This window comes from Rhinatrema bivittatum, chromosome 7 (genome assembly GCF_901001135.1).
Source record: "Rhinatrema bivittatum chromosome 7, aRhiBiv1.1, whole genome shotgun sequence".
Lineage (NCBI taxonomy): Eukaryota > Metazoa > Chordata > Amphibia > Gymnophiona > Rhinatrematidae > Rhinatrema > Rhinatrema bivittatum.
This window is the reverse complement of record NC_042621.1, coordinates 137,232,985-137,254,053: the sequence shown is the minus strand read 5'-3', so window position 1 is coordinate 137,254,053 and position 21,069 is coordinate 137,232,985. Positions and strand designations below refer to the sequence as shown.

Here is a 21,069-nt window from a genome sequence, read left to right as displayed (position 1 = left end):
GGCCCTGAGACGATTTTTGGGGTTCACAAATTACTATATAAGCTTTATAAAGAATTACTCTTCTTTGACTGTGCCCTTAACTGCAATGACACGGAAAGGGGCCAACGCTTCTAAATGGTCTGCAGAGGCCATTTCCGCATTCAAGAAATTAAAGACTGCCTTTTCCATTGAGCCATGTCTGCATCACCCGGACCCCAGTAGACCCTTCATCATGGAGGTTGTCACTTCAGATGTTGGAGTAGGGGCCGTGTTAAGCCAAACTGGAGATTCTAAAGCCTTACATCCCTGCTCCTTTTTCTCGTGACACTTTCTCCTGCAGAGAAGAACTATGGGATCGGAGATAAAGAGCTCCTGGCTATTAAACTGGCATTCGAGGAATGGCGGCCTTAGCTTGAAGGCGCCCAACATCAAATTACCATATTCTTGGACCACAAGAATCTAGAGTATCTCCATCATGCGCAACGTCTTAATCACAGACAAGCCAGATGGTCCTTGTTTTTTAATCGTTTTGACTTCGTGCTCAAATATCGCCCCGGAGATAAGAATACCAGAGCTGATGCCGTCATGCTCTTTCCTCTCTGAGGATGTTCCTGAAGAACCTCAGCACATCATCGACCCGAAGAAAGTCATCTTGGCGGCTACCCATTCTGTGCCTGCCGGTAAAACAATTGTGCCTAAGAACCTCAGAAAGAAACTTCTATACTGGGCTCATGATTCCAAATTGGCTGGCCATCCTGGTCAATGCCGTACCCTGCTGAAATTACAGACATACTATTGGTGGCCTACTATCAAGGAAGACACATACTCCTATGTAGCGTCATGCTCCAACTGTGCCAAACATAAGCCTACTTCTGGTCAACCTTGTGGATTGCTACAACCGCTGCCAGTTCCGGAACAGCCATGGACTCACATCGCTACTGACTTTGTAGTTGATCTACCTCTTTCTGGAGGAATGAATGCTATCTGGGTGACAGTTGACCATTTCAGCAAGATGGCTCATTTCGTGGTGCTGCCTGGCTTACTCTCAGCTTTGGAGCTTGCGAAGCTCTTCATCGCACACATCTTTCGCCTTCATGGCCTACCGAAGCACATAGTCTCAGATAGAGGATCTCAATTCATGGCAAAATTCTGGAAGGCTTTGTGCAAGCTATTTGACATCTCTCTGGATTATACATCTGCCTATCATCCACAATCTAATGGCCAAACTGAAAGGATGAATAGGGCCCTAAAACAGTTCATTCGGGCCTATGTGAGTTGCCGTCAGAATAACTGGGCCGAGCTGTTACTATGGGTTGAATTCGCCATTAATTCGCATCCACTGGATCAACACCATTTGAAGTGGTATATGGATGTTTACCTTCACCGCCACTTCCACTGAAGCTCTCAGTGTTGTCCCCAGCAGCTCAATCCACTGCTGATGATATCCATCAATTATGGACTCAGACTAAAGATATGCTAATCACAGTGGGTGATCAAGCAAAGAAGTCCTATGACGCTCACTATTCTAAAGTGCCTGTGTTTCAACCTGGTGACAAGCCTGGCTATCAACTAAGCATCTGAGACTAAAGTTAGCCTCCACTCGATTTGCTCCTTGCTACGTTGGACCGTTTCCAATCCTCCGACGTCTTGGCAACATTACATACAGTCTGAAGCTACCGCCTGGATTGAAAATCCACAATGCATTCCATGTTTCACTTCTGAAACCACTCATTCTCAGTGAGTTCTCATCCAAGTCTCCTGAATCAACTTCTATCAACACAGAAGAAGACCTTGAATATAAGGTTGAAGCTATTCTAGATGTAAAAAGACGTGGCAAAACTTGGGAATACCTTCTGTCTTGAGAAGGTTACGGTCCCGAAGAAAATTCTTGGGAGCCGATGGCTAATATCCTGGATAAAGAGATGGTTTTTCAGTTTCACCAGATGCATCTTCAAAAACCAAGACCTGGTACAAGAGTGGGAGTCCGCCTTTTGAAGTGGGGTACTGTTGCAACTGTCGGTCTTTGACGGCTTCGCCCCGCCTACCTCTCACTACTTGTGGCTCCTCCCGCTCACCTCGGACTACTGGCTGCCACGGCGTCTGTTTGCCGTCCTCTCCGGCGTCCCTGGACCGGCTTGGGTGCTGCCTCCCGCCATGCTCCTTCAAGGTACCTTAGGGCGCGCGTGCACACTGCCCTCATCTTTATTTCCACGTTGGCGCGAACCTCAGGGGTGTCCTCTTGATATGACGTCACGCTGCCCGGATATTTAAGCCTACAGTATTTGCTAGCTCATCGAGTTAGCAACTGAACCCTACGGATGGGATTCGCTCTCCGTACCGAAGCTGCTCTGCCACTCCAGCGCTATCTGGAACTCTTTCACCCTTCGGGGTTGCTAACGGGGTACCCGCTCCTCGGGGGCCTCTTCTGCTTCTTTCAGGTGCTGTCAGGAAACCGGTACTCGCTCCTTGAGGGCCCATGTTCCCTGAGTCGCTGCCTGCATCTTCAAACTTTTCTATTTGGAAGACTTCACTAACAGTTTCCATCTGTGAGTACAACTACAATCTATTCCACAGTACTGCTTCACTGGAACCAGGTACTCGCTCCTCGAGGGCCTGCCTTCTGTTCCGGTGCCAGACCTCTGGTCTAGTGGAATCTCTGTTACTGCTACGTGAGCACAATACAACTGTGCCTCTCTGCTCTAAGGGATCAGGTACTCGCTCCTCGAGGACCTGCTCTCCCTGTCTCGGAGCTTCTCCTAATTCTACCTGGGACTCTGAATGCTTCTTATTGTGTACTCATAACTTTGTCTCTTTCCACTACAGCACTGCCTAGCAGAGGACTCACTGTTCCAGCGTTCTGTGGGAGACCTGCCCAGCCGGGCTCAACATCTACTACTCACTACTGCCACCTCTGGTGGTTTCCAAAACTGTTTAATAAAAGATTCAAATCTGTGTTTGTGTGTCCAGAGTCTAGCCTGACACTGTGGTCGCTCATGGGACTGCCCCCAGTGGGCGTGGTCAGCTGCCACATTGTCCAAGGATCCACCCAAACATCAATAATCATAACACACATGCAGAACATGGATAGACCTTACCTAATACAGAATAAAGAGACTATAAAGTATAAATGGAAACATTTAAAGGTGATTTTTAATAGCCTGCCATGCGCATAAATTAGGGGAGGTGTGCACAAATCCAGCCGGCATGAGATCGGAAAAATGAGTACCTCACATTGTGCACACATCTCAAAAGTTTTCAAAAAGGGTGTTACCTCTAGGCAATCCGTTGCGTTGGGGGCCGGTCTCGATGCCGTTCAACGGCGACTTCCGGCAGCAGTGCGGGCCGAAGCGACTCGTGCGCAAGCTCCGCCTATCAGGGCGCATCAGAATTCCACCCGGAAGTCCTTGTGTTTGCGCGGGAAAATGTGATTATTTAAAGAACAGAGACGAGCACAGCATTGCCTCAGCTATAGGCTTGCTTGTGCTGGTGCTCCCGTGGCCTTTGTCTTCAATTGCCTCTGCTCTGACTTGGATTGGACTTCGGACCTGTTTGCCTGCTGCCTGCCCTGATATTGGATTTGGACCTCGGACCTGTTTGCCTGCTGCCTGCCCTGATTTGGCTTGGACCTCAGACCTGTTTGCCTGCTGCCTGCCCTGACTTGGATTGAACCTCAGAACTGTTTGCCTGCTGCTTGCCCTGATATTGGATTGAACCTCGGACCTGTTTGCCTGCTGCCTACCCTGACTCTGGACTGTGTTGGTTGCTACCCACAACTGGTCTGGTGGGATACTCTATCGCTGGCTAAGTACTTCCTTGATCCGTTGGCTGCTAAGAACATAAGAACATAAGAAAATGCCATACTGGGTCAGACGAAGGGTCCATCAAGCCCAGCATCCTGTTTCCAACAGTGGCCAATCCAGGCCATAAGAACCTGGCAAGTACCCAAAAACTAAGTCCATTCCATGTAACCATTGCTAATGGCAGTGGCTATTCTCTAAGTGAACTTAATAGCAGGTAATGGACTTCTCCTCCAAGAACTTATCCAATCTTTTTTAAACACAGCTATACTAACTGCACTAACCACATTCGCTGGCAACAAATTCCAGAGTTTAATTGTGCGTTGAGTAAAAAAGAACTTTCTCCGATTAGTTTTAAATGTGCCCCATGCTAACTTCATGGAGTGCCCCCTAGTTTTTCTACTATCCGAAAGAATAAATAACCGATTCACATCTACACGTTCTAGACCTCTCATGATTTTAAACACCTCTATCATATCCCCCCTCAGTCGTCTCTTCTCCAAGCTGAAAAGTCCTAACCTTTTTAGTCTTTCTTCATAGGGGAGTTGTTCCATTCCCCTTATCATTTTGGTAGCCCTTCTCTGTACCTTCTCCATCGCAATTATATCTTTTTTGAGATGCGGCGACCAGAATTGTACACAGTATTCAAGGTGCGGTCTCACCATGGAGCGATACAGAGGCATTATGACATTTTCCGTTTTATTCACCATTCCTTTTCTAATAATTCCCAACATTCTGTTTGCTTTTTTGACTGCCGCAGCACACTGCACCGACAATTTCAGTGTGTTATCCACTATGACACCTAGATCTCTTTCTTGGGTTGTAGCACCTAATATGGAACCCAACATTGTGTAATTATAGCACGGGTTATTTTTCCCTATATGCATCACCTTGCACTTATCCACATTAAATTTCATCTGCCATTTGGATGCCCAATTTTCCAGTCTCACAAGGTCTTCCTGCAATTTATCACAATCTGCTTGTGATTTAACTACTCTGAACAATTTTGTGTCATCTGCAAATTTGATTATCTCACTTGTCGTATTTCTTTCCAAATCATTTATAAATATATTGAACAGTAAGGGTCCCAATACAGATCCCTGAGGCACTCCACTGTCCACTCCCTTCCACTGAGAAAATTGCCCATTTAATCCTACTCTCTGTTTCCTGTCTTTTAGCCAGTTTGCAATCCACGAAAGGACATCGCCACCTATCCCATGACTTTTTACTTTTCCTAGAAGCCTCTCATGAGGAACTTTGTCAAACGCCTTCTGAAAATCCAAGTATACTATATCTACCGGTTCACCCTTATCCACATGTTTATTAACTCCTTCAAAAAAGTGAAGCAGATTTGTGAGGCAAGACTTGCCCTGGGTAAAGCCATGCTGACTTTGTTCCATTAAACCATGTCTTTCTATATGTTCTGTGATTTTGATGTTTAGAACACTTTCCATTATTTTTCCTGGCACTGAAGTCAGGCTAACCGGTCTGTAGTTTCCCGGATCGCCCCTTGAGCCCTTTTTAAATATTGGGGTTACATTTGCTATCCTCCAGTCTTCAGGTACAATGGATGATTTTAATGATAAGTTGCAAATTTTTACTAATAGGTCTGAAATTTCATTTTTTAGTTCCTTCAGAACTCTGGGGTGTATACCATCCGGTCCAGGTGATTTACTACTCTTCAGTTTGTCAATCAGGCCTACCACATCTTCTAGGTTCACCGTGATTTGATTCAGTCCATCTGAATCATTACCCATGAAAACCTTCTCCATTACGGGTACCTCACCAACATCCTCTTCAGTAAACACCGAAGCAAAGAAATCATTTAATCTTTCCGCGATGGCCTTATCTTCTCTAAGTGCCCCTTTAACCCCTCGATCATCTAACGGTCCAACTGACTCCCTCACAGGCTTTCTGCTTCGGATATATTTAAAAAAGTTTTTACTGTGAGTTTTTGCCTCTACAGCCAACTTCTTTTCAAATTCTCTCTTAGCCTGTCTTATCAATGTCTTACATTTAACTTGCCAATGTTTATGCTTTATCCTATTTTCTTCTGTTGGATCCTTCTTCCAATTTTTGAATGAAGATCTTTTGGCTAAAATAGCTTCTTTCACCTCCCCTTTTAACCATGCCGGTAATTGTTTTGCCTTCTTTCCATCTTTCTTAATGTGTGGAATACATCTGGACTGTGCTTCTAGAATGGTATTTTTTAACAATGACCACGCCTCTTGGACATTTTTTACTTTTGTAGCTGCTCCTTTCAGTTTTTTTCTAACAATTTTTCTCATTTTATCAAAGTTTCCCTTTTGAAAGTTTAGCACGAGAGCCTTGGATTTGCACACTGTTCCTTTTCCAGTCATTAAATCAAATTTGATCATATTATGATCACTATTGCCAAGCGGCCCCACCACCGTTACCTCTCTCACCAAGTCCTGTGCTCCACTGAGAATTAGATCTAAAATTGCTCCCTCTCTCGTCGGTTCCTGAACCAATTGCTCCATAAAGCTAAGATAAGACTGTGGGATACTTTGGATCCACATACCACAAACCGTAACAAAGGGGGTGGGTGTGGTCTGGATGGGATATGGGTATTTCAAGGTATGGCCAAGAGATGTGTATGTAAATACGTATGCACCTGAGCACGCACTCCCAGTTCATGGCATGTAAGTTTACTTCGGCTATAGAGGAAGTGTATGTTATAAAAAATGAAAATTAGCCATAACTGAGGCGATGTAAGGGTCTGAGGTAGCTGGGGGGAGAGCAGACTATCAAACCAGGGGAGGTTTGGAGGACCTAGCTGTTAACTGGGCAAGCTGGTGGCCGAACTGGTGAATCTGCCAATGGTGTGGAGGCGTGTCCATTTATTTTTATTTATTTATATATTTTTAAACTTTTCTATACCATTAAGTTAGTTTAAAATTCCCTGAATTATGCGGAGAAGCAGGATTTAAGTCCATAGGTGCATGCCCACTTAAAACTGAGCGCAAATATGGATGCGGTCAGGCTATTTTATAACATATGTACATATATGCGCATAAGTTATAAAATGGCCTCGTAACTGGGCATGCTCCGATGCATATATACCAAAGAGTGCCCGCATGCTGGTATGAAAGTTACTGTCTTAGATTTAAAAAATGAGCTGGAAACTTCAAGCAACAAGATTCTATGCAGGATAACAAAGGAAAAAGAGAAACATAACCATTCCTCATAAAACATCAAACAATAAAGTCAAATCCTTAGCCAGAGCTCTAAATCAACAGAGCTTTTAAGTTCCACAAAAATCAAATGAACAAAAAGATATATATATAAAATAAAGTAAAAAAAACTTATATGGGCTGGATTTTAAAAGCTCTACGCTCGTAAATCGGATTATGCGCGCCAGGCCTATTTTATAAAGGCCCGGCAGCGCACGTAAAGCCCTGGGACGCGTCTAAGTCCCGGGGCTTTTAAAAAGGGGTGGTCTGGGGGTTGGGTGGGGCCAGAGGCTTGCGGCACAGTGGCCAATTGCCAGCATGCGCAAAAGGTAAGATAGAGGTCAGGGGGGGTTAGAATAGGGCTAGGGGGTTGAAAGATTAGGGGAAGGGGTGGGAAGGTTAGATTAGGGGAAGGGAATGGGGGAAGGCCACGGGCATCAGCGCGCACAAGATGCATTAGTGCGCGCATGTTATAAAATTGGGCGCACATGTACGCCCGTGCGTACCTTTGAAAATCTACCCCTATATTTATTGAGAAATCCAAGGATAAAAATCTTGGAGTGAGTATAAGGCCTGTGGGTGTGGGCACTGCATGTCTGTCTCAGACACCCACTTGGTCTGTGGCCTGGATGTCCTTGCAGGTGCAATAATATTGTACCTGGAAGATAGAAGTCATGCAGAAGACATCTTTAGGTAAGACTCTGAAACCTCAGCTTGCAGATGGGCAGCGTGGCCAGAGCATTCCCAGTGCCATAATAAATACTACTGTCTGGACAGTATATCTCAGGGAGACAGTAGCTTTGAAAAAGCAGTTCTGCACATCCTATTCATCCCGCAGTCTACTTGTGGTTCCAGGTTATATGTTAAGTAGTTGCTCCACAATGCAATCCTCAGTTTAGGACTCCCCACAAGTTATGGCTGATTTAATTCTGTTTGTCAACAGGGAAAGCAAGTTTTCTTACATCTACACAGGGTTTAGAGTAGACAGCAGGTTAAATTAGCCATACTTTCAATACACACTCACCTCCCTGGAGAGGAATAGTTTGTTAAAGCTTAAGCTCTGGAGGAGATTGAAGGTCTCGCAAAACTGTTTCAGTACAGTTGAATTATGTCATCTACAATTCATGGCTGATTTAACCTGCTAACAGATAAGCAGACTTGCTTTGTAGGGGTTTTTTATGAATTCGTTGTAAATCAAGGAAATAAGTAAACTAAGTTAAAAATTGTCCAGAATCTCTTTCAAAGGACTCCACATGAGCCCATATATGTGTGTCTGTGGGCGCAGAGAGATCTACTATAGTATTTTATAACCTATTTATATCTGGTAGGGATGTGAATCAGGCTTCGGACGATTGAAAATATTGGACGATATTTTCAAAATCGTCAGAATTTGGGGCTCCCCAAAATGATAGGAAAACCCCAAGATATTGATCGTGGGGGTTCTCTTATCATTTTGGGGGAGGGCGGGAAAAACAGCACACAAAAATAACCCCTAAACCCACCCCTACCCTTTAAAACTAATCCCTTAGCTTCCCCCACCCTCCCGACCCCCCAAAAACCTTTTACAGCGATCTCCCGCTCCCGGGCCATTGGCTGCCATTAATCAAAATGGCGCTGATGGCCCTTTGCCCTTACCATGTGACAGGGTATCTTTGCCATTGGCCGGACCCTGTCACATGGTAGGAGCACTGGATGGCCGGTGCCATCTTGTGCTCCTACCATGTGACAGGGGCTGACCAATGGCACCGGTAGCCCCTGTGACATAATAAGGGCAAAGGCTATCGGCACCATTTTGAATACTGGCAGCCAACGGTCCGAGTGCAGGAGGTCGCTCCCGGACCCCCGCTGGACTTTTGGCAAGTCTTGTGGGGGTCAGGAGGGTCCCCCAAGACTATGTACTATGTCACAGAGGCTACCGGTGCCATTGGTCAGCCCCTGTCACATGGTAGAGATTGAAAACATACTAAAAAAACTTAAACCTGCATCCCACCCACTTGATTCGATTCCTGCTAATCTTCTCATAGCCTGTGCCAAAGCTATTGCTAAACCAATTGCTCAAATCATCAATGCCTCTCTAATACAGGGCTTAGTACCAACCCCTCTCAAACTCGCTATTCTGAAACCTCTTCTAAAAAAGCCAAATCTCTCTCCAGAAAATCCAGCCAACTTTCGGCCTATAGCCAATCTCCCTTTCATAGCTAAAATCCTTGAAAGAATAGTCAATCATCAACTCTGCGAATTCTTAGACGACAACAACATCCTTGCCACAACGCAGTTCGGCTTCCGTAAATCCCGAAGCACTGAATCACTTCTAATTTCTCTAACTGACAACATTCTATTCAACCTCGAGAAAAAACAACCATGCCTACTGATCCTCCTAGATCTATCAGTGGCATTTGACACCGTCATCCACAAAATCCTCCTTAACCGACTAGCAGAGATTGGAATCAAAATCACCACCTTCAACTGGTTTAAATCCTTCCTTCAAGACAGATTCTATAAAGTTAAGATCAACAACAAAGAATCCCAACCGATAAGTACAAGTCTAGGCGTCCCCCAAGGATCCTCCTTATCTCCGACCTTATTCAACATTTACTTGCTCCCTCTCTGTAATCTACTTTCTAAGCTAAATCTAACCCACTACCTATATGCGGACGATGTCCAAATCCTCATTCCAATTACCAAATCTCTCCAAGAAACCCTTCATTTTTGGAATTCATGCTTCCTCTCCATTTCCAATCTCCTTGCTGATCTCTGCCTAATTCTAAATGCCAACAAAACAGAATTCCTCCTAATCACCCAAGATGGCAACTACCAACTCTCCAACACTCAACTTCAGGCAGCACCCCCTCTATCTCCCCGGGTCAGAAATCTAGGAGCCTTCATGGATGACCAACTGAATTTCAAAAGCTTCATCAATAACACCGTGAAAGAATGCTTCTTCAAACTCCAAGTCTTAAAAAGACTCAGACCCTTACTCCACCCCCAAGATTTTAGATCAGTTTTGCAAGCAATCATATTCTCAAAAATTGATTACTGCAATTCTCTTTTACTTGGGCTCCCAGCTATTGCCCTAAAACCTCTACAAATGATCCAAAATGGCACCGCTAGGATTCTGACTAAAGCCAAAAAAAGGGACCACATTATGCCAATTCTAAAGAATCTCCATTGGCTCCCTATAAAATATAGAATCCTCTACAAAACACTCTCTACCATCCATAAATCTATCTACAAAACATCACACCTTGACCTCAGGATACCTTTGCAACTACACTCATCCTCCCGTCCACTGAGATCTGCACATAAAGGTTCGCTAAAAATACCTCCATTCAAAATATCTTCCAACAAAAGAGCCTTCTCCACAGCAGGTCCTAACCAATGGAACTCTCTCCCCGCAGACCTTAGGCTCAAACAATGCCCCATCACATTCAAAAAAAGACTCAAAACCTGGCTTTTTACACATGCCTACACCTGAACTGATCTTTTATATCACTTTTCCTTCCTGGTTAATGATCTCTTTATCCCACATTGCTTAATAATCCTGGAATTAATCTGAATTTCCCCCCTGCCAATCTTCAACCACTTGTTACATGATTAACCTAATTTATAGGAATTCTGCTAGTTAAAATTGTATATATTGTATATTGTATAAGTTATTTATTCAATTCAATGTTGTCCAAGTTCCATAGTTTCCCTGTTCTATGTAAGACATTCGTGTTAAGTCATTTCTAAGTTCTATGTAAACCGAAGTGATTGGTAACATTGTTACCAGAACGTCGGTATATAAAAAATGTTAAATAAATAAATAAATAAATAAATAGGAGCACAAGATGGCATGGGCCATCCAGTGCTCCTACCATGTGACAGGGTCCCGCCAATGGCACGGATACCCTGTCACATGGTAAGTGCAAAGGGCCATCGGCGCCATTTTGATTAGTGGCAGCCGACGGCCCGGGAGTGGGAGATCGCTCCAGGGACCCCCACTGGACCACCAGGTACCTGTAAAAAGTTTTTTGGGGGGTCGGGAGGGTGGGGGAAACTAAGGTATTCGTTTTAAAGGGTCGGGTGGGTTTTTTGTTTATCGGCTCGGGCGCAGCCGATAAACAAAACCGCAATCGGGCCCGATGAAAAAAAAAACCACATGTGAATCGGAACCGGAATCGGAACCGATTCCGGTTCCGATTCACATCTCTAATATCTGGTTCATGAAGATTATAAAATACGTGTATGGCTGAAGGTTCGGGGCCTTGCTGGAGCCGGAACACCTCCCCCAACCAGGACGCCACGACGCAGCTGGGAGGAGCCCCAACGCGATTGAAAAACCGGCGGAGTAGCGGCAGGGACCGCTGAAGGTTCGGGGCCTTGCTGGAGCCGGAACACCTCCCCCAACCAGGACGCCACGACGCAGCTGGGAGGAGCCCCAACACGATTGAAAAACCGGCGGAGTAGCGGCAGGGACCGCTGAAGTTTCGGGGCCTTGCTGGAGCCGGAACACCTCCCCCAACAGGATGCCATGATGCAGCTGGGAGGAGCCCCAACGCGATTGAAAAACCGGCGGAGTAGCGGCGCACCGCCGCCGCCGGCGCGCCGCCAAAGCCGTGCGCGCCCCTTAGGCGCGCGCGGCTTTGTCCGGCTTAGTCCGGAGAAGGACGGAGGAGGCTCAGGCTCCGGAACCCGGACCTTCAGTCACGAGGGGGGGGAAAAGAAGGCGCCCTGAGAGGTAAAGTCTGCTAATCTGTTTTTTTCCAAGATTTATATGCAGTAAAGATTCCAGTATTAAAATGCCCCACAAGAGAAAAGGGAAGGTTCGAGTATTTCCACCTGACTCGAACCTTTCAACAGGACAGCGATTAATATCTGACTTTGCCTCTTCTTTACCCACAATGAGTGTCTCAACCCCCGCTGGAGAAAAGGTGAGAGGAGCGCTGTATTCTCCTGGGGAGCTTTCGTTGAGCCCTCCTAGTCCTAAGATACTGCTGCGAGCTTTGCCACAGGACCAGGCCAGAGGAGCCGCGGCTGTATCGGATGATATCGGTAATGCCGGGCTAGGTGGCCCAGAAGACCTTGTCTTGTTTGGGGATGGATTAATTACCCAGAAAGCTGCTTCACCGCGAGATGAAGTAGGTGCAGCAGGAGATATTACCCCTAGATTAGCTGGGGGAAGTAGTCGGCCTGCTGAAAGTGGGGTAAGGAATTCACTCTCACAGCAATGTATCAAACCAGCAGTTGTCACCCTAGATACAATCTGGGATTTCATGGTGAGGATGTCTAGCCAACTAGACAATCAGGCCCAAAAATTGGACGAGATTGTAGCTAAAAGTGGTATACAAGAACGGGAAAACCAAAAAAGATTTCAGGATTATGAAGAGTCATTAAAGAAAGTAAACGTAGAAATAAATAGTCTCCAAAGTATTAATGCCAATATACTAGCCGAAAGGACAAGTATGTCGAGGAGAGTGGAATCTATTGAGAATTTTATGAGGCATCTGAATATAAGATTACTTAATTTTCTGATTGTTATGGGAGAAATCCCTATACTGACTTTCAAGAAATACGTGATGGAGACTTTAAAGATTCCTCAAGATGAGATCCTAGCGGTTAAAAAATTATTTTTTCTACCGAAAAGAAACAACTCTGTCTCTGGGACTTTAAATGTTCAAAGATTGGATTTACAAAATCTAACAGATTACTTGGAAAATTCAACTCCTGAAATTATAGATAGAGCTGTACTTTTTGTTTCTTTTTATGATGAGGCTAGTGTCTCAAAGATAATGAGTAGTTACTTTAGAAATATTAGTGAATTATTTTGTGGTGGTACTGTCCATGTTTACCCAGACTTAGCTAAAGCTACGCAGCAGCGTAGAAAGGCTTTCTTATTAATGAGGTCTGAAACCCAAGCACTCGGAGCCAGTTTTTTACTGCGCTACCCGTGTAAGTGCATAGTAAAGCTGTCCAGAAATACATATATTTTCTTTTTTCCTGACCAACTTAGGACCTTTTTGGATGGGAGGAAACAACCTAGTGTAACATGAAAGGAGCAATTAGTAATAATGGGGTAAGATACAGGGCGCCAAGAATTGATTAGTAGAATTTCCTTTTGACTCCTTATATTCATTAAATCCCCTCTTTGTTTCCTATGTAACAAGAGAAATTTTTTGTTTTAGTAAATATTTCTATGTTCAAAGAGAAGGATTACTCATTTGTCCTCTTATGCTCTGTATTTCAATGCAAAAGTTTATTTTTTGTTTATTGTCAAAACTTGAATAAATATATAATTTTAAAAAAAACAAAAAAAAAAGTGTATGTCCACTGCCCCAACATACACATATGTTTTAGCACATGTGAATATCAGCAATGTATTGAAAGCATGAAATGTTTTCTATTTTATAAACATACACATTTATATTTTACACAGGAAAAAAAATATAACTTATTCCCATAAAGCCCTGATTTATATACGGAAGTAGGTATATTTTAAAATATGCACACATATTTGAAATCATCAGTTTGCTGATACCTCCAGCAGTTCACATAGTCTGTCTCCAGTTCATTGAGACCTTCCTAGTACTTCACACTTAACTCCCCTCAGTTCACCCAGACCTCCCATCCAACAATAGCAGACAACAACTAAACCTGATATCAATTGCATTAGATAATTATCAGGTGCAAAATTGCATGAATAAGTTGCTAATGTATTCATGTAAATATCTTAAAAGATAGCAACTTACACATGTATCTACTCACCCCATCCAGTAATGCTCCTAGGCTGCCCTTTTTTTGCACAGGTAAATATGCGCATGAAACAAAAAATACATGTGTACTTTTGATGTTTATAAAATAGCATTTATGAGAGTACAATCTACTTAATCATGTATATGCTAGTTTTACATGCATCACTCCTTTGAAAATTACCTCCTTAAAGGTGAATTTTAAGATCTGTGCACAGGAGCACATGTATTCGTGTTTGCCGGCTCGTGCGCATGGACACGGCAATTTTATAATATATGCATGTATATGTGTGCATGGTATAAAACTGGCTATATGTGTGTATATGTGTGCACAACTTTACACTGATGCGTGCATCTGTGTGCAAATTTTCCCTATACCGCGTAAGTGGGGGGGGGGGGGGATTTTAGTAGATACACGCACTGACGCAATCGACCCTAACGCCTCCTTGGCAGCGTGACCCCTAACTTAAATATTGCATGGTGCCCCCAGGAGAGGTGCCTGGGCACAAGTTAGGAAAGTGGGTGAGGAAAACTGAGCGTCCACTTTCGGCGCTCTTTAATTGCATCGGCCCCATAGAATCAGGAAGCAAGTAAGTACACATCAGAGCATTATGGAAACCCTAGTCTCTCAAAACAGTTCAGCATTAGCTGACTCAATACAGTCCAGCTTAGTGGCATGAAATGCCAGTTCAACAATACCTTTGCCAATACATAGTAAGTTATTAATCTAAATAAAAATGGATACAAGATATAATATAACTCTAAAAATATAACACCAATATGTTTACATCCAGGAATTCAGTTATGTTGCTTTTATTAGAATGAGAAGCCTTCAATGAAAACAATTTGTTAAAAGTCTGCTAAAATTCTAAGCTGTTTAAAATGAATACATGCTGCTTTCTGCTTTAATCTAATGATTGCATGATGCAACATGATAATTCTCTGATGTTATGATCAGTGGACTGTATTTTTTATATATTTCTTGAGTGTAAAGGACTAGACATAAATAAAAAGTTAAAAATAAAAAGTAAACTCTGTTGTAGAATTTGTAATTGAGGGTGAGTACCGCTTGTTTTCCTTATATTCTTTTTGATATATTGTACAGTACATTGTTTTTAACATTTTAGGGTTGTGTTTCCTCACCGCAAGAAGGAGGCAAAATATAATGAGATCATTCAAAAGAAGTTTTTGATGAAAACTGAGACCTTTCACTTTGGTCCACTGCTCTGTGGCAAATCACGAGAGAGGTAAATATTTTTACTTTAAGCAGAGGGTTAGCAGAAAGGCCTTAACTTAAGTGATTTGCTGCATTTCTTCTGAATCTAGGGCATATTTAGATAATTCTGTTCTTAAAACATCTGCTTAGTGATGGTTAAGAATCAGGCTTTGATATGGAAATCACTCATTTCTTGGTAACCATGACTTGAGCAGAACAATGACATTTGCATACAGAAGTAAATGAGTTGTCTGTGAAAATATAATTTCAGTACATGTAAAATGTATGTTTCTAGGATATAGAACAATACATGATGCCTCAAAAGTTTTGAAATACTGTACTTTTATTTTTGGACCATACCTCCTCTTGTTTAAATATTGAAAAGGGACTAACAAAAGCAGAATGTGCACCACCTCAAAATAAAATTTATTGAACTATTTTATAAAATGAAATGGTGGGTCTCTGTCCATAGAATAGGACTGTGTAGTTGTGGAATACTAACTCCTGGATTCAGTTTTAAAATCACCACTCTCAGATAGTGGTGATTTATGAACCACAAAATAAGTGGAATGGCAGGGTAGGCTCTCCCCTCTCCACCTAATCCTTTTCTTTCTCCTCCAGTGCTGCCTGCTCTGATCCACTCACCACTTTTTGTCTCATTACTCCCTGGATCAACAGTAGCAGCATCATAGCTCAGCTTCTCTGATGGTCTCAGAATATCTCTCTCTCTCTCTCTCTCTCTCTCTCTCTCTCCCTCCAGCAGCTATTGGATTCGTTGGCTGGTCTCTGTTGGTGGCAGCAGCAGTCTCTCTCTTTCCTGCTTTCCTGAAAAGACTGGCAAGTTCACCTTGATATCTCCTGTTACATTAGCTGGGCCCTTCTCTCTCCTGCACTGAATCTTAACTCCACAAACCAGCAAATCTAATGATCATGGAGTGACTGAAGACCTGCGGGTCTGGGTGTAGTGAATCTGCTATTGGACAACAGATCATCATTGTAGCCATGGTCCTCCTATTTGTACACAGAGTGATGCATGGGAATGCTGATTATTTATTTATTTAAAAACTTTTATATACCGGTATTAGTATGCATACATCATACCGGTTTACAATGTAACTTTAAAGGTAGAAATTACAATGAACAGGGAGGGCGAACAAGGAGGAGTATACAAAGAGCAGGAGGTGGAGGAATTAAAGCAATAAATAAAAACTGCAACGGACTATTTACAGGAATATACAAGGCGTAGGCAAGATACTTGCAGAAGTCGGTGTACTTAATCAGGGTAGGCTTGTCGGAAGAGCCATGTTTTAAGTTTTTTTCTGAACTTGGCGTAACATGGCTCTAGCCTGAGAGTGGTAGGGAGGGCGTTCCATTGTTTAGGGCCTGCAATGGATAGTGCACGGTCCCTAGTAGAGGAGAGGTGGGCTTTTTTCAAAGGGGGAATGGAGAGGGTGCCTTTGTTGACAGTGCGAGTGGGTCGTTCAGTGCGTATAGGACGAAAGGGTTCATCCAACCAATTGGAATTGTGCGAGTGGATGGACTTGTGCACTATGGTTAGAATTTTGAAGAGAATTCGGGATGCGATGGGGAGCCAGTGGAGTTCTTTGAGTATTGGGGTAATGTGATCAGCTTTCCTTGAGTTGGTGATGACCCTGGCGATGGCATTCTGGAGCATTTGTAAGGGCTTGGTGGTGGAGGAGGGTAGGCCAAGGAAGAGGGCATTACAGTAGTCCAGCTTTGAGGAAAGGGTGGCTTGGACGACGGTGCGGAAGTCATGATAGTGGAGGAGGGGTCTGAGTTTCTTCAGGATGTGAAGCTTGAAGAAACCTTCTTTGAGGATGGAGTTGATCTGTTTTTTGAGATTGAGTTGTTGATCTATGATAACCCCAAGGTCTCTTACTGTGGGTTGGGGTGTTATGACGTTATCACTCTAATAAGGGGGTTGGGTTGATCTGCAGAGAATTAGTCTTTCCTTTAAATTGGAAGGGTATTTTGGTGGTGCAGTCATATCATTGCATGTTAATACAAGCTACAACTGCTCTCACACCTAAAATTAACCACATTAGCTATACATTTGCTTTTCAAAATACGTGAAGGTAAGATATTAGGAAGTGAACATGTTGAGGCATTGTTTATAACAGACCACAAAGTTGCAGTAATTGTAATACATTGAAAACAGTTTTTAGAAAAATCTAGATGGGTGACTAAACAGTTACCCACCCAGTTAGATCCATGGGGCTGAAAATTGTCCCCAACTTCTGGGAGACAGAGGTAGTGTGAAGGAGAGCAAATATGAACGTATATTTAATTCTCAAATATACACATGTATTTTCTAGTGCACAGACAGATCTGGAGAAATAACAAGTGCAATATACATGGATGCCATTATACCGATATATTTTGTACCTAATTTTCAAAAAGAAATTACCCAGGTACTTTCTCTTGGAAAATGACCTACAAAGTATAGGGTCGATTTTAAAAGATCGCGCTCAGTTCCCAGCACGTGCACACGGACGCGATCATTTTATAACATGCGTGCATCGGTGTGTGCATTTTATAAAATGTGATATCCGCACCAGATTTTAACATCCGTGCGCACATGTGCAGGCAGCCTGCGATTTGCGCACGAGGTGGAGATATTCTAAAATACGCGCGGCGACACAATTGTGCCTTTTCCCAACTTCCTCCCACTCCACTCCAATTAAGGAGCCGACTGGGAGGGAACTTTCCAACCCATAACCCTATCCTTCCTTCCTCTTCCCCGACCCCTAAACTAACCCTAATCATCCCCATTTTTTTTATTTTTATAGTTACTGCTCCTTGGGAACAGAAGTAACCTCCATGTGCCGGCCAGCTACCGGTGCGTGCTTCCCGGGACAGCGGCTAATGGTGCTGACTTGCCCTCCCCCCCACCCAGACCACACCCCTGGCCCACCCCTTTTGCAGGGCCCGGTACTTCTGCGCATAATGGGGGTTCCTGAACATAGTGCAGAATAACTTATTGGATCCAAATATTTATTTGAGAGAGGTATAAATGGCAACTCCACTGTCAAGCTTATCGTATAATTCCAAATGCAGGTAGGGGTCCCCCGACACGGACCCCGTGTTTCGCCCACTGGCTGCGTCGGGAGGGACAACACCGTATGATCACAAAAATCTACAAATAAAATTTCAACATTTAACACGGATCCTAATACATCATAGGTACAAAACGGCACAAACTTCAATGAATTTACACATATAACATACCTTAAAGAATGTCAGCAACAGGTTAACAGGGAGTGCAAACGCAATATCACTGGGCCGGCATTTTAAACGCCGAGCCCCATTCTGGCGCGAATGTTATCAGCCAATAGAAGTCCAAGAATGGAAGAACCAATCAGATCACGGCAGGTAAGTGACTTACGTAAAGAAGCTCCACATTAAATCACTATTAAGACCACCAGGGGTCACTGTGTCAAGAAGGTAAATCCATTTCTGTTCCCTTTGAATTAGTAATTCAGAATAGTTACCGCCCCGCAAAGGAGGACGGACCACATCCAAAACAAAGAATTTCAAGTCCAGTATTTGATGCTGCTGTTGAATCCAATGTTCAACCAACGGTTCATTCTCCCTATGATTTTTTATATTTGATCTGTGTTCTATAATGCGGGTCTTTATCATCCGTTTCGTTTTGCCTACATATAGTTTATTGCACGGGCAGTAAATTACATATACTACCCCAGTGGTTGTACAATCAGATGGGCCTCGAAGCGTAAAAATCTTGGAAGTGCTGGGATGAATAAATTCGAACATAGTCGATGTCAAAGGGCATACTGTACAGTGACCACATGGTTTGTGGCCACCGGTGTCAGAAACAATTATAGGGCTCAATACTGTATGGACCAACATGTCCTTTACATTTTTTCCCCTTCGGTATGTGAACCGGAGGGTAGAGTGAAAGAAACGATCCAAAGATAATGCTGACCAATGCTTCCGAATGAGGTTTGAGATAGTCTTACTCTGTACTGAAAATGGCAAGATACAGTTTATAGATTCATCGTCAGATACATTTCTTGGTAAAAACAAGAGGTCTCTGTTAACATAAAGGGCACGTTTCAAAATTTTATACGGGTACCCTCGCAGGGTGAACCATGTCAACATCTGCTTAGCTTGTAGCATATATTCTTCTCTGGAAGAACACAGCCGGCGTAACCTTAAGAATTGTCCCGTAGGAATGTTTTGTTTTAAAAAGCGTGGGTGACAACCCTTATATTGTAAAAGAGTATTTTTATCAGTATGCTTACGGAAAATAGTGGTAGTGAAACAATTTTTAGAAACAGAAATCAGAATATCCAAGAAAGGAATACTACCAGTTTGTATGTCAAAATTAAATTGAAGATTGCTGTCACAATTATTTAACCAATCCAAAAAAACAAAAAATTGTATATCCGTTCCTGTCCAGATTAAAAATATATCGTCGATATACCTTAGCCACACTGGAAAAAAATGTGACCATGCTGATGGATAAATAAAGGTCTCTTCGAACATAGCCACGTATAGACAGGCAAGGCTAGGGGCCATAGTCGAACCCATCGCCGTGCCTTTAACCTGCTGATAATATTGTGAGTCAAAAATAAAATAATTTTTGGTCAAAGCTAGACGAGCCAATTTTAACAGAAATTCAGTGGGGGTGCGAATAGGGTCAGTTCTAAGTTCTAATGTCCGTTGAATCACGTTCAGAGCCTCTTCCTGAGGAATATTTGAATATAGCGAAACAATATCTAAAGTTACTAAGAACACAGTATCACCAGGCACTGGGAGCTGTTCCAGAAGTGTAATCAAATGTGAGGAGTCTCTCACGTAAGATTTAATTTTTGGAACAAATGGTCTTAAAAAGCAGTCAATGAATTTGGATAATGGCTCTAAAAGAGAGCCAATTCCTGACACAATGGGACGCCCAGGTGGATTTACAAGTGATTTATGTACCTTTGGAAGGATGTAGAATGCAGGTGTAATTGGAAATTCACATAGTAAAAATTGAGCTTCCCGAGTGGTAATAAATTTACAATCTAGGGCGTCCTGTACTAAGAGTTTTATCTCATTTTGAATCAATAATGTAGGGTCAGTTGATAAAGGACAGTAAAAGGCTCTATCACTAAGTTGACGAATAATCTCAAAATCATAATCAATTTTATTCAAAATCAAATTCCCCCACCCTTGTCAGCTGGTTTTATCACAATAGTAGGGTCATCTGCCAATGATCTGATGGCTTGCCATTCATCCTTGGACAAATTAAAGAATACATAATCCTTTGAGTGAGTAAGGTCTTTCACGTCAGATCATACTAACTTTTCGAAAGCTGATAGTAAAGGATCCGGAGTCACATGAGGTACCCATCTCGATTTAGGATATACCAGAGATTGATCCGGTAATTGTGGGTTATCTGAAAAATAAGATCTCAATTTTAATGTTCGAAAGAAGCGATACAGGTGAACCTGGACATTAAAGTCATCAAACTTAACAGTCGGTACAAATGAGAGACCTTTTGCCAACAGATCCAGCTCCGGTCTTGATAAAGCTCTAGATGATAAATTAAATATTGTATCTTCAGTCTGTGTCACTGTTGCCAAGGATCTTGTTGACGACGGGTTGCTCTTGTAACTCTTTGTTGAAACTGTTGAGTGGGCGCGGCGCGGCTGCGACCCCGCGGATTGCGAGAAGTTTGGTGAGATTGAGTCCCCTCTAAAAAAGAGGGCGCTGATGAATAATCCGATAAACAAGGAACTGCTGTATCTGATGAGGGGACAATAGCACGGTCCCTTTGAGCTGTGCCAAAATTTGATTCTTCGCCTGCTGAATCGTCGAGGAGGACTGTGCAAAAGTAACCTTCCTCGGAGGTCGATTTGTAGCCATCCATTGATAGACGTATCCCTTACGGTAATCGTATTCGTCTCACTGAAATTTTCTAAATTTGGTGGCTTTCAAACCAGTTCTGAACTTCTCCAAATTTTCTTTGAATTCAGCGTGCTGTAAATCAAACTGTTCCACCGATGAATTACTTTTAATATTGTCAACCAAGTTAACAACGCAGATTGACAATATTAAAAGTAAAATTTTGAAACGTGCCCTTTATGTTAACAGAGACCTTTTGTTTTTACCAAGAAATGTATCTG

General features: G+C 43.0%; 1 protein-coding gene across 1 annotated transcript in view; it reads left to right on the top strand.

Annotated features, from left to right (window-relative positions):
• Positions 1–21,069, top strand: part of HYDIN (HYDIN axonemal central pair apparatus protein) — a 1,819,717-nt gene that overhangs the window by 1,184,076 nt on the left and 614,572 nt on the right. Inside the window, exon 50 of the mRNA XM_029609235.1 lies at positions 14,826–14,945. Coding sequence (XP_029465095.1) covers positions 14,826–14,945 — 120 coding nt within the window. The remainder of the gene's footprint in view (positions 1–14,825; positions 14,946–21,069) is intronic.